The sequence below is a fragment of the Amborella trichopoda genome, chromosome 10 (assembly GCF_054954075.1).
Source record: "Amborella trichopoda isolate Santa Cruz 75 chromosome 10, AtrichopodaSantaCruz75HAP2 v2.0, whole genome shotgun sequence".
NCBI classification, from domain to species: Eukaryota; Viridiplantae; Streptophyta; class Magnoliopsida; order Amborellales; family Amborellaceae; genus Amborella; species Amborella trichopoda.
In genome coordinates this window covers 31431056-31449197 of record NC_142345.1, presented here as the reverse complement: position 1 = coordinate 31449197, position 18142 = coordinate 31431056, and the positions used below count along the sequence as shown (strand labels likewise).

Here is an 18142-nt window from a genome sequence, read left to right as displayed (position 1 = left end):
AAACCCCTTTGGGGCATTAAAGATTTTGGTGTTTAAATAACTTAAAGAAAATGTGAAATAACTTAAAATATATTAGAAAAAGTATACGATGCCTATTTATCTTTAATACAAAGTAATCACAATTAATCTTAACTATTGGATGTGAAATTTAATGGCTGCATTTATTTCATTGACTAAGCTCAAACTTCAAAGGAAAATTTTGCGAGCTTTGTGACACACTCAAGCTATCGGATTTCACATCGAATGATTGTACATAATTGTGACCACCTTGTATAAAAAGTAAATGGAGTAATTGTATACAATTCTATATACTTATACTCTATATTTGGGCTGGATGGAGTTGGAACCCATAACCTCATCACCATCGTAGTCTACTGCTGAGGGTGGAAAAACATATAAAAATATATATAATTTTTAATTTTCAAATAAAAAATTCCATGTTTATAATCTGACCATAACGGACTAAATTAATAAATCCTTAAGATCATTTCCGAAGGGGCCGCACATCCATATGTGAGTCGGCTAACTGGCGAAACACTTTTCCTTCCCCAAAAAGTGATACTATACCCAATATTTGGGTTGGGTCAAGTTAAACCATGGAAGGACCACTCGACCTCTTGGGCACTTAGCATTTTAATGGATAAACATAGCCAAAAGATATTCTACTCCCGTGGGAGTAGAATGTCCATGTATTCCCTCGGTTAAAACCCTACTTAGAATTTTAATGTTAGGGCCCCAAATTTTGGGATGTAATATCTTCAACCCATAGATTAACCTCAATTAAAAGAAATTACAAATTGTACCCTCTATCCACTTGAAAAAAAATAATGGCTTAAGATTGAATAGAGACAATAGGTGAGATCTACATGTACAAAAACTCAAAATTCAAGTTCTTTTTTTTTTTTTAGAATAGTCATCTAGTAATTTTTAAGTGATTTCCAACATTTCAGATTAAAAATATCCTCCCAAATCAGTCTTAAGACCGAGGGAGTCGAAGTAAACTACGCCCAATGGAGCATAGTATCAATAAAAAGTGTCCATACAGCACTAAAAGCCAACATCACATACTGGGGCTGTCTGTTCATGGAATAGCAACTAAAGTCTAAACCCTTTACGAATATTCACATATCACAAGCTAGTCCAAAGTGAAAAAAAACAAAAAACGAAAGGAAAACAGTGAACAAAAAAAGTCACATTCATCTATAACCATCCAATGTGAAATCTACAAAAAAAGTCACATCCATCTATAACCATCCAATGTGAAATCTGACAACTTGAATTAAGTTTACAAATATTTCTTTTGATCTTTGAGCTTAAACAATGGAATAAATACAGCCACTTAATTTTACATCCAAAGGTTAAGATCAATTATGATTTTTATGTACCAAATATAAATAATCTTATTATATACTTTTCCTTTTTAAGGATTCGATTGTTATCCACCTGTCCTATAGGTCTATACCTTTCAAATATGGGGGGCAAAAAGTATCAATAATCCACGTAGAGTAGAGCAATCTCATGGTCCTTGGTCACTGTAAATCTTTTTGAATAATCAAAAAGCTTTTCTACTTGCATAGAGTATCATCGGCGTTGCTCCAGAAATTTAAAAAAAACATTGCAGTCCCTTTTGCAACAAGCAGGCTGACTACACAATTAAGGAGAGAAATGGCAGGTTAACCACAGTTATTTCAGACCAAGAATTTGGAATGAACATTGTCCTTCATGAAAACAAAAAGGTGGATTATGGTACACAGGGATTTACCCTCTTGTTGACAAACTACAGACAGTCTCATGCAGGAAGATAGGATGGTGCAGGACTGGGAAAAAAGACTTGAATCAAAAGCGAAAATTGATGGAGAAAAGGAAGACCTCCAACCGGGTTCTGTACAAAGTATTTATATACATGCATTTCACTATACAAATTTCATCCTTGTCAACACAGTGTATCACATTGTGCGCCTCCACAACTGACTGCATTGCATTGTAAGCCTCTTTCTCAAGCTCCTTAGAACCACTTGAAAGACGCAACCTTCTTGCTTGGAACCACCAAGGTTCCCTGCTAGTTATTGCTTTTTTCTTCTTTCCCTCTCCTTGGCACCACCTACAGGATTCCAACTACTTCCTAGCCCCTCTTTCTTTTTTGAAGCAATGATTCTCTTTATCGAGAAACCCCATCTCAATACAGCAATCAGTATTGTCCACTGTCTTCCCAAATGACTATGGGCCTCAGACCTAGACCGAGCTGACATAGCCAGGTAATCACTGACAGCACATTCCAGGTCTGCTCCCGATTCTACCATTTCAAGGCTCTCAGAGTGCAAGGCTTCAATATTAGAGTCAAAATACAGTAAATGATCATCATCAGCACATGAGGCCTGATCCTCGCATTTTTTCTCAAACCTCTTAGGGTCAGTAATCCTGCACAATTCTCCAGGGTCTCCATAAGAGCGTGAGCTCAGACGCCTCTCTGGTTCTGCACAATTAGAAGACCCATGTACATTGATGTCATTAAGGAGACCTGCTCCCACAGAAAAATCATCAAGGCTCCTCTGAGCATCAAAGGTTAAGACCGATGATATTCGATCAGGGAATGATATATTATTCTGGTTGGTGAAACCCATTCCACCAAATTTGTTACAGTTTTCATGGGGAATATCTAGTGCTTGTGACTCCAGAGAATACAATGAGGAAGAACAATCTAGCATGGCCAAACTGTCATAGGGTACCACTTGGTTCCAGTTCTCATAGGCAGCTTTCGCCAGATTGCACACTAGGGTCTGTCACAGCCACAAAACATATATGTTACAAAGTAGTATAGCATAGGGGAGAGAGAGAGAGAGAGAGGGGGAGGGAGGGAGGGAGGGATGGAGGGAGAGAGAGAGAGAGGGAGGAGGGAGAGAGGGGGGAGTGAGGGGAGGGGGGGGAGGTGGGGAGTTTTGTGCTGGAGAGAGAGAGAATAAAAGGGAGAGGTGCCTTATCAGAGTCCGAAAGCTTGTCCATGGTCACGTATTGTGTTTCAGAGAGAAGCCCCAAAACTTCACCTATGACACTGAAAATCACTCCAGTCCTGGGTTGAGCATCTGGATAGTATACATAAACCTGGGTATCGCGTGGACACGTCTTCGCATGATCAACTGTGACTTCCCACATTCTGGCAGACATTCCAGTGCCTAGGATCTGCAAGTTCCGACACACCATTATATTTCTTTTCCATAGTTCCAACATTAGGGTAATCTTAAAAGGAGTTACGTAGAACCAAATTCAAAATCACAGAGTAAAAAAAATTGAGGAAACAGAAAGTCTGAATATGAAGCCAAGGTAGCTACCTCATTTGTAAAATTGCTTGAAGAGGATCAAATACAGACAAAAAAAGAAGGCATTTAATTTCATATATACGACTGGATGTGTTAGGCTTCTGTGAGGTGGGCATGGTTTTGTGTTTTATGCGCATCTGCCTAGAGAGTCATGTTTCAGATATACATGTGAAAAAATTCCCCAACAATTCCATTGCTGCTCATTCATGCAAATGTAATGATTACATGCGTGGATCTATGTTTTCCTCTTATTTGTGTTGTGCACAGCATGAGAAGGTATTAAAGTGACTACCATATGCACATGAAGAAGCATATGTGCCTTCAACTTATTTGCATTAACACATTATGTTGATATCATCCATGAACTAGTTACTGTCTTGGAGCTATCATCCATGATAACCCCTTGTAAAAACAAATGGTGGGCAAGCCCTGCCTCAAGCCAATGCATTACCCATAATTTTTCCATATTCAACTGTTGAATATAGTTTTGTTCAGGGATTATTCTGATCAAATAATACAGCAATGCTTAAATGCTTGGGTCAAAGTAATTCTGTGTGCACATACAATAGTGTTTTTTTTTTAAAAAATAAAAATCGAGAATTAGTGCACATAACTCTTTCTACCCCATTCAATCAATCCACAGCTATATCATTTCATAAACTTGAAACAGTTGTTTCGGTCAGAAACACCATCAAGTTATATGGTATCAGGGTAATGAAGAATTACATTTCGTAGCCTTTGCGAGTCCATAACAAGAAGTCTTAGAAAATCCTTAACAGTAAAGATCCTCTCACTGTTGAGACGCTTATGGAAGGCACCGTCTTTACCAATCTTTTCCAGGCGCCATACTTCATCTCCAAGGGATGGAGGATGGTGCTTCTTGTACACTGCAGAATATAAAGCAGGAAACACAGTTGATAAGTCAAATACCACCATTTTCACATGCAAAACATGAAGGCACAAACCATGACCTTTCACCATCAGAAAAATAATAGGGAAAGTATGCTTCACACATCCTATGTGCGGCACACAACCTCGTGAGAACTCTCAGGGCATCTCAAACCAGTTCTCAAAGCATACAGTGGGGAAAGCGACAGTAGATGCATATCCTGTGTCACCAAGTAATATATTTATAGATTTTTGTAGTCGCAAGAGAAACAAAACTGGACAAAATTTCACATGATTAAGTAGGCCAGTGGAGCCCTAGGACTTAGTGCAATTGACATGACAAGAGAATGTCAGTGAAAGTGCAATTGACATGACAAAAGAATGTCAGTGACCTCCAGGAATGAAATCAAGGAAGAATGAATCTAACAAGTATCATAATCACACCAAATGTCGAACCACTCCATTTTCCCAATGTTCTTTTCATTAGGCTTAAGGGCAGAGTTTTTTGTTTCCAATCAAGGTCCTCGAAGTGGGGCTACTGTCATTCAGGATGAAAATAACCATGGCTAAGGAGCTTTTGCAATCCGTGAGGGGCATTGGCTAACTAGATAGCCAAACTCAGATCCTCGTTCGATGACATAAATTAATGCAAACTGGCAGAAGTCTCCTGCATATGAGAGAGAATAAATTCCCAGGCTCTCATAAATGTCATAATCAACCGAACCCAGATGTCAAGGAAGGTCAGAGTAATGTGTTTTTCAAAATGTGGTGCAGAAGATACAGTGGAATATTCAACAATTAGGGTACATCATTGAAGACCAGCTTGAAGCTGTCAAACCATAGAAGTTGAATCGAAGATTTATGTTCAGCCCAGGCGTTTAGGATTATTGAAACGTTCTAGCTACACTTCCATTCATCGACATTAATTTATACCTACATTGATTATTAATAACTACAATAATGAATAAAGGCATGATCCATACATTAATTAATCAGGACTAGAAATATGCTGTAGAACTCATATCTTTTAGTCAATTACAAGAAAAAGGGTAATCATACGCAGGGGTACCCATAAAGGAACAGAAGCAGAAAGTAAATAATCTACAAATGCTTAGTTCTGTAGGATATTCACTTCTTTTTTGTGTAACGTCTCCAGAATAAGTCTGATGACAGTGGTGACCACTATCGTATTTTTAAGAGCAAGAAAATTCATTAACCAGGGGCACATTCCAAGAGGAAAGAAAATGTTAGGACATATTATGTTGAAATCCTAATCATAATTACGTATTAATGCCATAAATACCAGAAGAAAAGGTTTAACATAGTACCTTTTTTACAATTTAACTAATTCAATGAGCAACTGCTTGATTAAATGTGCATGAAATATCAGAACATACAAGCCAAGATTTCAGGAAAATAATGAATTGATAACAGGAAAGGAACTAACATGTGATTCTCCAACAAGCTTAACACCACAAAAATAATAATGGCCTTCTTCCATACCTAGTCCAGAGCCAAATAATACCACTGCTCAAAGGTCTAAACTTCAAAGTAAGTAAAGACACAAGTTACAGGTTCACATTCTCCAAAACTACTGAAGTCGCTTGTACATTCATTTTCTATATCTGCTTAATCTCTCTTGTTTTTGATATGTAGATCTGTTTCACCGAAATAAGGATGCCATTTTGAAGAGGAAACTAAATTATTTAGCAGTTTTTTGTTTTCCTTCTACCATATATCTGATTGGTGACTAGAGTCCTGGTAAACAGAATGTCAAAGCGCATAATAGGGGCTCTTGAACATCACAAAAGGAAAACCCAATAAATAAATAAAAAATTAATAAATAAAAACACAGTGAATGTGGCCTCCTGACCACCTTCACCAACCCTTTTAAGAGCACCGTATAGACGCCCCCATTCCACAACTACAATCATGAGTGCAAAAACTTCAAACGCATGATCAATTTCATGCAAACTGCATATATTTCATCAATCTTGTTCGATTGTAAATATACATGTTTGAGGTTCTTATTTCCTTACTCTTAGAGTAACATATGTATTATTGCTTAAGGTATTGCACATATTAATTCACAGGACACATTTGTACTTATCAGAAGAACGGAGCATTGAGATGTTATTTTCTCTTATATCTTATATTCATATTGAGTTGGGTAGGCAAAGTGGAGATGTGCAACTGGAATTTTATATGATTGCCACGTACCAATGAGGCTGAAGGCCAAGTTTTATCGGACAGCAATGAGGCCAGCTTTGCTCTATGGGGCGAAATGTTGGACGGACAAAAAACAATATACCCATAGAATGAGTGCGGCGGAGATGAGGATGTTGAGATGGATAAGTGGCAAGACAAGAAGAGATAGAATTCAAAATGAATCTATTCGAGAGAATTTAGGTGTGACACCAATAGGTGATAAAATGCGAGAGAGTAGACTTAAGTGGGCTAACCATGTGTGGCCCGACCAAGTACAACACCTGCTAGGAAGTGCAAGTTAATTCAAGTAGAAAGACTGAAAAGGACAAGGGTAGGCCCAAAAGGACGTGATTAGAAGTAGTCCGAAAAGACATGGGGACTTATGGCCTCATTGAGGATATGGCCTTTAATAGAACAAAATGGAAAACCAGGATTCATGTAGCCGACCCCAATTAATTGGGAAAAGACTAAAATGATGATATTGTGTTCATATTACAGCAATTTCAAGACTTCATAGAATGCAAACATCATCAGTCTAAGAACTTCTGTATGTTCTTCATGTTGATATTTGAATGATAGCAAAGCAACTGCTCTTAGAGGCTTTCTAGCAGCTTGTAATGAAGAAGGATCGAAGATGCTCCGCCATTGCTGGTCCTAAGCTTGAATGACAAAAGGAGGTGGGTTGTGTTAGGTTGGCAGCCAATAGAGAGTATTTGCCATATCCTTGTTATGAATTCTAATCCAACATTATATACTCATGTTAGAGTGTTCCTTGTAGTGACGTGTGGTATGACTCATGGTTTTACTAGGGTTATGACCCTTGATAGAGCGGATGGTAGAAAATAATTCATGTAGCCAACCTCAAGTAGTCGCGATAAGGCTTGGATGATGCATATGATGATGATGCTGAAGGATTGAAGATGTTGAAGCCATATTCTTTAATATAGGCAATTCGGAAACTTGCTAAAATTTGTAAAAGCATGAATGTCCAACTTATGCAGTTGATAATCCATCGAAGCTTAGTCCAAGCCAAAACAAATTCTGAGCTACATAATGACATCTAGAAGGTTGCCAATGATTTAATAGAATATCTTTACTTCCCCAGATGCAATCAGAATGCTCCATTTCTTTGAAGACTGGTTTTTAATATGGACCCTTCAGCATTCACATGCAAGTACTTGGAGGAAAGTTTCTCTCTTTTGAACAAGGATCAAAATTTTGCTCCTTACACCTAAATCTATTATATAAATCTTAGAGAATCGAGGAGTGTTTTGAACAAAAACTATGGTTTAGAAGACTGAGACGTCCATCTAGGAGGAATGTTTTGAACAAAAGCTATGGTTTAGAAGACTGAGACATCCATCTAGGACAAGACTCCACAAAAGGAGTAGATCTTGTGTTTTGTTAGCTTTTGTAGCACTGGTCGGCTGAAAAGATTTTTAATGCCAAGCTTGTAAACTTGTAAACTTGTAAAGCATGTGAAATGCTTCCTGAGCGCAACAACGTTCCAATTCAAAACTTTCTAAATTTTAACATTTTCATGGATATGCATATCCTACTTTGTCAATTAGTTATTTCGTGATATTTGTCGATCTGACTTGGATATAGTGTCAATAAAGTATTTCGTGATAGTTGTCAATCTGACTTGGATATAGCCAGAGGAGATAAAAAAAAAAAAAGGTCGATATTTCCTTCAAATATTCCTATGCATGGTTAGAAGACTATTAGAAGAATATTCTTCAAATTCTATCACATATGGCTCATGTTGTATATTAGTCATTTTACTGTTACAAAACTCAAATGTACAGCTACATCACTATGCAATTGTTGAAGGGCACATTAGCCACAAAATGGAAGCTTGAATTAAGCATTCCATAGACACTTACACCTCCTTGCATCATCTCCTCTCCATTCTCATTATCAAAACAACCTTGGATTGTAATAACATCGAAAAATAATCAAGTTTATATAAATCTGTAGAAAGACTTTCCGTTGAAGCAATTCAAGTGACTGAAAAGAGTCTCCAAGGTGGAATTTCAACTTCAAGAGATTTTAGGATCTGACAGAGTCAGCCGAATGATAATTTATAAATTTATTTGGGGATTTAAGTCATTTAACTGTATTGTGTTTTTTATCCATTTCCTGCAAGTCCATAGAGTAATTGATTGTTTTGTTCTAATGCTTGCGCAAAGAATTTCAACTTGAAGAGGGACTCACTGAACTCCTTTATCTTACAAAACAGGGACTCCAAACTCAAAGTTTTTGTTTGTGTTTGTTTCATTCCGCATTGGAATTAAAACATAATAAGTTAAATGTGATTTATTATAATATGGAGAAACCTGAAAGGGATATAGATGTCATGACCTAGTGATTAAATGACTTTGCATATCCCCAACCATGTCTATTTTGTTGAAACTGATTGTTGGAATTATGTACTTTAAAGGCCTTAAATTCTGACATTTTGATACTTTAGTGGGAGTAAAAGATTGAATTGACTCAAAGATCTTGGCGCACTATGACCAAGAGTCATGGAACCCCGAGTGAGTCATGCGGAGGATTTTATATGCATGGAAGGTACCGAAAGGGTAGAGGGTTACCTCTTAGTTAGGGTCGGCTATTATGTTTGTGCCTCATGACTGAGTGACGGGCTAGGTTGATACGATTTGTGTTTATGTGATATGAGCTATGATAAGATACCCTTGTACAAGAAGGTTAAAGCCAATAGAGAGTACTGGCCTAAATCCGTAACTTTTAGATCTTTCTCGTAGTATGTGCACATATAGTCACAATGCATGGGAAGCCACTCGTCTAGGGATCCACTGGTAAGAGGTATGCACATGTGCCAACAGAGGAACTCCCGCACCATGTGAATCCATGTTCTCTTGGGGGTGTACCTAAAATCTACTTATACTTGGGGATTCAGGTTCACTCATTAGTTTGACTTTGATAGACTAAGATCATGAGCCCTTGATTATGCATTGTGGGTTATGAGTGTGTTGGGTCATACTGAAAAGATGCCTTTGGATTCCGGGGTCTAGCTAAGTGGAGTGCTCCGATTCATAATTCAGCTCCAAGGATCCTAATTTCCATGGTAAATATTTTTAAGCAATGTAAAAATGATTTATTTTGATGAAAAAAATCATTAAAATGATTTTTGTGGATTTCTTTTGAAAAATTTTCCGAATTTTGTTGAGCAAGAAAAAGCATTTTATGAAATTGTTTGAATGAAATGACAATTAAGGACAATCCCCCGGGACCCACATGGGACACCCAAATGGCCAATGGGTGTCCAAGTGGAGGCCTAGGGGCTCCCACGTCACCCCACATGGAGGATGACGTGGTGGTGATGTCAACCCCCACAGGGACCCCCATGTCCTTTTATGCTTTGTTATGTTAAGTGAAGGGCATTATATTTTGGAATTTTAGGGAATATTGTGATTCTAAAAAATTATTTTTGAACAAATGTTAAATGTGAAAAACAATGGGTTTTTGCACATGTGAGGCTTCTAGAAGGGGCATAGGGTTTGTACTTACAAGCCTAACCCTAAGGGTATATGGTAATTATGCAATTAACCACCTAGCTTTTGTGGAATGATTTCATTAGCCCCACATGCTCTTATAAAATGGAGGGAACGTTTTAATTTTGCTTTTTGCTGGAATTCTGACAAATTACCATAAGGGTATGCCCTCCAAATTGGTGTTTGGTTTAATTAAATATAAAAAACATGGGCATTTTAATAACAAGGGGAATTGGAGTGAATTGAATGCGAATAAAAGTTTTAAATCCGTACCACACATCTTGATGGCATGATGGTGGGCTAGGATCAAGCTCTCTTTGTAGCCATTGGCTGATGATATGGAGGGCTTAGATTCATCAATCTCGAAATATCTACACAGTTAATGGTTAGAAGCTTGTAAATACCTTACATGAGTTCCCTCTCTCCTCTCTCTCTCTCTCTCCCCCCTAAAAGTGGCATGCTCCTAGCATTCTCCTCTTTCCTTTCTCTCTTTAAAAAAGTTAGATTGAAGATGATGTGAGAGAAAGCTCTATTAAAGCTCCTTGATGACTCCATTAATGGTGATCCAAAGCTCAAATTCAAGTCATGGATGATCGAGTACTAAGGCCTTCATCAATTGAGTAAGATCTCTTCAATTTCCTTTGATTCTAGTTGATTCTTGTTGCTGTAAATTTCTAATTACAGAAAGCTATCTTCATCATTTTAATGTTAGATCATTGATCTCTTGAATATAACTTGTTCTCTCTTGATCCATATAGTTGAAAGCATCATCCAGGCACAAAAAGATTTAGTTTCCATGAGCTTTTACCTATGAATTTTGGAGCAGTTTTTACTGATATTTTTATGAGATTTTCATGACCAAATCAATACATCAGACCTTCATTTTGATGCCTCAAACTGTTGTCATCATGAGAGGATATTATGTTGAATTTATGTGGCTCGATTTTTGGAGCAGTTTTTACCGATATTTTTATGAGATTTTCATGACCAAATCAATATATTAGACCTTCATCTTGATGCCTCAAACTGTTGTTATCATGAGAGGATATTATGTTGAATTTATGTGGCTCGATTTGTGAACTTAATTGAACTGGTTTTGTGTCTTAAGAGCCTCGATCTCTCCCACGATGTTTCCACTTGATTTGATCATTTAATCTCTGCAAATCCTTCTATATTATAAGTGTATATCAGTAGATGCTTGGCTTCCCACTATTGAGATGATTAATTTGGCCAAATTTTGTGTTATGTTGTCACATGTCACCCAATGACACCTAGCTAAGACCCAACGCCAAACCCCCCCCCCCCCCTCCCCCGCGAGAGCTCTAATCAGCTTCCCATAGACATGTTGCATTATACTTGAGCATATATGTATTGTTATGTTGGGGATCATGTTATACTGAGTTTTATGAAGTCCATTGATGTATAATTTTGTATTGTAATTTTATTCAGCCAAAACAAAAATTGTATTGTAATTTTGAGTGGTGCACAATTTTCAAAAGCACCTCATATATAGGTAGTTTGATGATCTCCTTGAGTAGTTTGTTTTGTTGATGGACAAGGCACCATAATTGAGTTGTAACCTCTATTTTTTAGTGTATTTTGAAATCATTTGTCCATTGTAATCACAGTAACCTTACTGTAACTTCAAGTTGTAAGTTGAGCTTTAAGTGTATTGTGTAAAATTCAAGTTGTATTGTCTTGGATTTTGACATAGTTGTACTCCAAGTGTATGAAATTTGGTTTCTATACCCTCTCAAAATCTTCCCCCACTACTCCTCCCTTTTGGTTTTCTCAAGCACCAGTTTTATTGCCTTACTTTCTTGAGAAATTTTCAGTCACCCATCCCTGTACATCAGTTCATCAAATGCACAATTTAAAACACCATTCTCCTCCAACTGCATATGAACATGAATGCACAGATCCTCACCTCTCTCTTCCTACATATAATGTAAGACGCACTATCAACAAATAATAATATAAGATGTTCCTTTTTTATATATTCCACAGATGCTACTTTTACCCTTTCCTTATTCATAGGTTGTTCAATATATATGTTGGAGGAATGCCATAAATGAAGACTACCAAGCGTTTGAACAACACAGATGCACGACTTGATACCTTTAATGCCAATATAAAATATTTCATTCAATAAATATACACAAAATTTAAAGCCCAATAGCACTTTGAAACAATAGACAGCACAATTAGTAGGCCAATGCTACATGCATAAGAAAACCTTTGCTCCAGTGGCAAAAAGATTTAACTGTTCACCATTGGCATCAATATTGGGATATCTTACACATGGATGTTAAGAAGCACCCGCTGCATCATGTAATAAACTAGTATGCAAATTAAAATGCATCGTATGGTGTTAACAAGCACCACTGCCTACTTTTAGAAGCTTCATGTTACCCTAAATGTTGGGGATCACTATGGTGGCAAAGACTTTCATAACCCAAGGGGAGCATACTTGGGGACCTATGTAGATGATCCAGATGGAAAGCATCGTATGGCCTAAAGCAAACACCTTGTGCCTGATTTGAGAAGTTAAAGTTATCCTGAAGTTGGGCATCACAATAGTGGAAACTACTACTACTTTTTCACAAGTGATATTCCCATGAGACGTGTACTTTTACTATTCTATGTAGATGACCTAGAGAGTAGGAAATTAACTTCATGGTAATACGCCCTTGATGAATATCCTTCATACACAGTTTTAAATAAATTATTCTGCAAATATGACATAAATATTGGGGATGTAAAGTACAAAAGTCCTCCAATGGGTGTCAAACTAATTAGATAATGTATAAGATCTAGACAACCTAAGCAATCTGACAAACATGGAGGTGATTGATGATCCTTTGGAACTTAATGCCAAGTATTCATGGTTATGATCCAACTATTTTGCAGGCTCCTAGATGTGAGTTTGGTTCATTTCACTATGTCGGAATATTGTTCAAGCACTTCTCATTAAGTAGTTCTTTGATAGCTTTCACGTTCACTTGACTGCAAAATAACAGATTATTATCAATGTACATGGTATCAGATGCCATTCTCTATCTTCATGCATCAGTTTCAATGGACTTTGTTGCAGAGGTACATTCCTGAAACATTAATGTTCCAATGTTCCACCACAATTAATTATCTGCAAAAGCCGAATATTGTGTGAACTCCGGGTTTTCCCATTCTTGCAGCTGCCTCACTATATGCTAATAACTGTATTACTATCAAAACTGCATTCAACCAAATGTTTGTATTTCGCTTTTTGTTTTTTTGTTTCTTTTTTTGGGAGGGGGATGGGGGGGTTAAGTGTAGAATTACATTGCTCTTTATAACAAGTAATTTAAGTGTTTTTTCTTCTTCTTTTCTTTTCTTTTTTATTTACTATTATTTTTTATTTTTTTAAAGGCGGAGGGGGGCGGGGTTAAGTGTAGAATTACATTGTTCTTTATAACACGTAATTTTCCTGTATATTGGACTGCTCTGTAGTAGGTAAATATTTCCAGGGAAATCATCACGGTTACAATACATCAATAAAAGAAAAAACAGTGAAACACATCCTTCAAATTCACGCCATTGTTTCACTGCATTTTCTTGCTCTGGCCCAAACTCCTATCACCAACATTTTCTCATGGTATCAGAGCTACAACGCAAGAACTGACGACCTATCTCCTAGACCTTAGTAACACAAATGCAGATTTGCGTTCCACGAACCAAGATCTCATTACTATGTTTTCGCTTTTGCCCCACATTTACCATTTTGCATAGATATTTTGAATGCAAATTGGAGCCATAGCACCAAATCAGCCATCTCTGCATTTCTAATAGAAAAACTCATGTATTGTTGTTCTAACAAGAGAACGATGCCTTAGCTCATCAAGTGCCATATCTACATTTCTAAGTATAGATCTTTCATAGATCTGAATAATCTAAATACATTTCTTCACCATTTTTAAGTGGGTACCAGTAAGCATGCTATTAAGCCAAGTGATACTCAAATTGATAAACTTCACACCTGATGACAAGTTTCGGCAGCCACTAGAGATAATGTCTCTTTGAAAGACTCATCCACCCTATCATTGCATGACCAGACATCATGTTTGCCATACAGTTCTTCATGCATGCTCCTTAGACTTCTAGCATGGCAATTGTCTTATACACTCTTTCGCACCTCAAGTCATAGCCAGGGAAAGAAGTTCATTCATATAGGAATTCTTTATTGTTGTTCTGAAGTAAATTGGTCTGGTCATGCTATTGACCATTGTTCAGCCACAAGGTATTGCACATTCAATGGAGGCAACCTTGTAACATGGAAGAGTGCAAAGTGTTAGCTCACTCTAGTGCCATAGTACGGCACTATGCCCTAACATCTGTGTGTGAACTAATTTGGCCCTGTACAGTACTTAATGAAATTGGCATTTCAATGCTGAGAACTATGGCCATTTTGTTATAAATCTGTAGATATCCAGAAAGCCACATATTTGTTTTTGAAGGTAGATTAGCTTTCATCGATTGAATTAATTTTCACAAAATGTGTTGTCCCAAATGACTACAATTTGTTACAAAATGGTACACTCTGATCAATAAAAAAGTGTCCGTCTGTGTGAGCTAGTTGGCGATCATCACAGTTTTGGTCAATAATTCCCTGGGGGAGAGTAAGCTAATTGGTTTGATTCCTTCAGATAGAGTGAAGGATAGATGAACTCCCCATAATCTATCAAAAGTTTCCACAAAAATGCAGTTTCTACAAAAAAGCTGTTGAGCCGTGCAGATACCTAGCTTTCAGGGATCCCTAAGTATTGTGTTTGCTGAATCCTCTTTGATCTGTAGTGGCCCCCACTCAGGACTGTAGAGCTGAACACCATTAAGAAGTGCAAGCACTTCAGGAGGCATTTGCATGGCAGGTGCCAGCAAAACCCAGGAATGAAAGATTGACATTACCCAATTGTCACAAAATGCACATCCAAAACCAGCTGTACCTGGATTGCCAAAAGAACTTCCATTGATATTGAGTTTCTGTTACCAATGGCTGGAGGGACCCAATTGGAGGTGTGAGACCTAAGGTCATGGGAATATGACTAAGCTACCATCTTCCAATTACTCAAAAAAAAAAAACCCGATAGTCCCCAAAATTCATTCCTTGAACCTACCCAACTAATGGCATTTGCCATGATACTACTAAATAATGGTACACAAATATTCATTGTTTACATTCTACCCAAACTCCCTTGAGTGTAGCCACTTGATTTGCTAGAATAAATTACCTCTTTGGGAGAGGGCTAAAATGAACTATGTTCGTAAGAGGCTTTCAACTAAAGGCTATTGTCACCAAAAGTACATCAAACCAGTGTTCCAAAAGGCGGACTGCCCAGCGCCAAGGTAGTCCAAAGGGGCCGGGCACCTCGCCTAGGCCTAGGCAACCAAAATAGGATGTCGCCTAAGCGCTAGGGCACCCAGCTAGGCTGTGATGACCCAATATATATATATATATATATATATATATATATATATATATATATATATATATATATAACAATAACAATAATAATAATAACAACAATAAATAAATAAATAAAAATTTATATACATGAATGACTTAAAATGATGGTCCATTGTGTTATAACACGCCATGGGACCATCATTCTAGTTGACACATTTTTGCATCAAAAGATTTATAAGGTAAGGAAACCAGTATGAGGTGTCTCAAGATGAGACGAGGGGGCAATCACCAGTATGAGGTGTCTCAAGATGGCACGAGGTGGCAATCGCCAGTATAAGGTGTCTCAAGATGCCACGAGGTGGCAATCACCAGTATGAGGTATCTCAAGATGCCACGAGATGGCAATCACCAGTATGAGGTGTCTCAAGATGCCACGAGGTGGCAATCGCCAATATGAGGTGTCTCAAGATGCCACGAGGTGGCAATCACCAATATGAGGTGTCTCTTGACAGCATGAGGTGGCCCTTAAAAATGACACATGGATGCCATGTGTCGAGTATACGTTGAGTCCCACACTTATAAATACCCCATCAGCCCATAAACTAAGCCATCAACCGGTTCTCTCTCTACCTAAACACCTTTGATTTTGGTTCTACTCCAACAAAGATAATAGCATATTCATCTCAAAGTGACCCATAGGTAAGTGGCTTCATTTTTCCTGTAAAATCATTATTTGAAGAAAACTGATATTCCTATAGTATTCCTAGAAATAATTCGGCATTTAATCATAATATTTCTGAAACTATAAGTTTTACGTATCTCCATATATAAGTATAATATCTATAGCATAAATCTTAGTTACTGCAAATGTTATATATATACAAATATTATACGTGTTATATGCACCGGTTATGTACAAGTGTTATGAGCAAGTAATTACTTTGAATTATTTTATGGAAAAGCATTGTTGTTTGACAGCTACTACATTGATATATATATCCTGCATTTGACATAATAAGGTCTTTTGAATTTATATGCATGATAGTGTGACATCGTGATGCCCCTCATGACTATATGTACAGCATAGAAATGTTGAGGTTCCTTGCAATTACATATGAGACATGCTTTTGATAAGATATGTGTGCATGCAACATACTTCTAAAAAGATATGTGTGCATGGCAACATGCTTCTGATAAGATACACGTGCATAGCAGCACGCTTCTACTAAGATAGGTGTGCATGTTAACATGCTATCAACAAAATATGAGCGCATGGAGACATGCCTCTGTTATGATATGATGAGATACTTATGTCGACAGTCGTGATTTATCCTTACTTGCTATGATAGGATGAGAGTCAGGATTGGATTGTGTTTGGGAGGTCGCACCCCCAAAACTTATGTGAGGCACTACTTATTGGAACCACTTTGGTAGTGTAACGCTCTCTCGCCAAAAGGGCACATGAGAGGGCCGTGTCTTGCAAGGCCAGTGGCTATCAAAAGCCCCAATGCGAGCTAAGATTGTGTGTGTGTGTGTGTGAGGTACTACACAACGGATTTACCCGATGGTGGTGCTTCATCTTGTGGGATAATAAAAGTCCTAACCTTGAAACCCAGGCCTGGAACCAGAGGTTAGTGCTTCTATTGCAAGACTTCTGTTGTTGTAAATACTTGTCTAACCACATCTGATACTTGATTGCAGTAATATGATCTTTGATATGATCATGTGCATATGGTCGATGTATTATGCTTATTTTCTTTGTTTAATAAGGAATACAGGATATGTGTAAGGTTAGAAGTCAATCTGTCTAATAGCATATATTAGAATACATGACATCAATATGTCAAAATTCTGGTTAATATGTGTTCTTTTAGAAAATATTTACACTCTCTAAACATGATTTGTGGGGATAATGATGGTCGCTTACTGAGTAGTCAAACTCATCAAACTATTCTCAAATGTTTTTCAGGGTAATCGCAGCCGCAAGGTTCGTATGTACAGCAAAAGTACTTGGAAGAAGGTTATAGTCATGGACGAATTCCCTTTTGTATTTTTTTGTTTTATTACAATTGTATATACATATAGATCTTCATGCAAATTATAAGTGTGAAGTAAACGCTGTACAAATCGGAAGTTAAGTGGAAATTTTGTTTTGATGTAATATTTAGTGAAAAATTCAAATTTGTTTTTGTTCGTTAAGAATGGACTGTCACATATCAGGAATTCTAGTATTATAAAACTTGGGGTGTGACATAGGCAGGCGCCCAACCCCTAGCTTTAGGCAGCCGCCCAGGGCCTGCATCGCGCCAAGAGGCAGAAATGCCCCTCATTGAAGGGCATTTTGAGGTTCTTTTTAAAGCATAAAAGGGGATAAATGTGGGTTTTAGGTTCATTTGAAACCTAAACCCCATTAGAGATAAAGAAAAACCTCAAAAAACTAGATTTTTGTGATTTTCATAGGATCGAAGGGTTTCTCAAAGTTACGAAAAATAGATCTAAACATCATTCATTGATGTTAGATTTAGTTTTGGAGGTTCTATAGTTCTATTAAATGGTGGTTTAGAAGATTTTGACATTAGAAAACATCTCAGAGTTAGAAGTTTGGAGATCGAGCAATCAAAGTTAATGAAATATTTTATTTTTTAGATTGCTTCTATTATTTTGAGATGTCTTCTTAAGAATCAAATTGAAGGGGTGATCCAGGTTGGAAATGTGGCTATAACCCAAATCGTTTGGATAAAAATTGTATTAGATGCAATTATTGTGAAAAGGAT

At 37.3% G+C, this 18142-nt stretch overlaps 1 protein-coding gene across 5 annotated transcripts in view; it reads right to left on the bottom strand.

Moving 5' to 3' along the window:
* Positions 1 to 1700: 1700 nt before the first annotated feature.
* The window catches only part of LOC18429784 (calmodulin-binding protein 60 A), a 55222-nt gene continuing 38780 nt past the window's right edge, over positions 1701 to 18142 (bottom strand). For all 5 annotated transcript variants that reach the window (XM_011623470.3, XM_020664610.2, XM_088848698.1 and 2 more), the window contains 3 exons: positions 4041 to 4201; positions 2974 to 3177; positions 1701 to 2777 (listed from right to left, as the gene is read on the bottom strand). In XM_011623470.3, coding sequence (XP_011621772.1) covers positions 2064 to 2777; positions 2974 to 3177; positions 4041 to 4201 — 1079 coding nt within the window. In that variant the 3' untranslated portion in view covers positions 1701 to 2063. The remainder of the gene's footprint in view (positions 2778 to 2973; positions 3178 to 4040; positions 4202 to 18142) is intronic.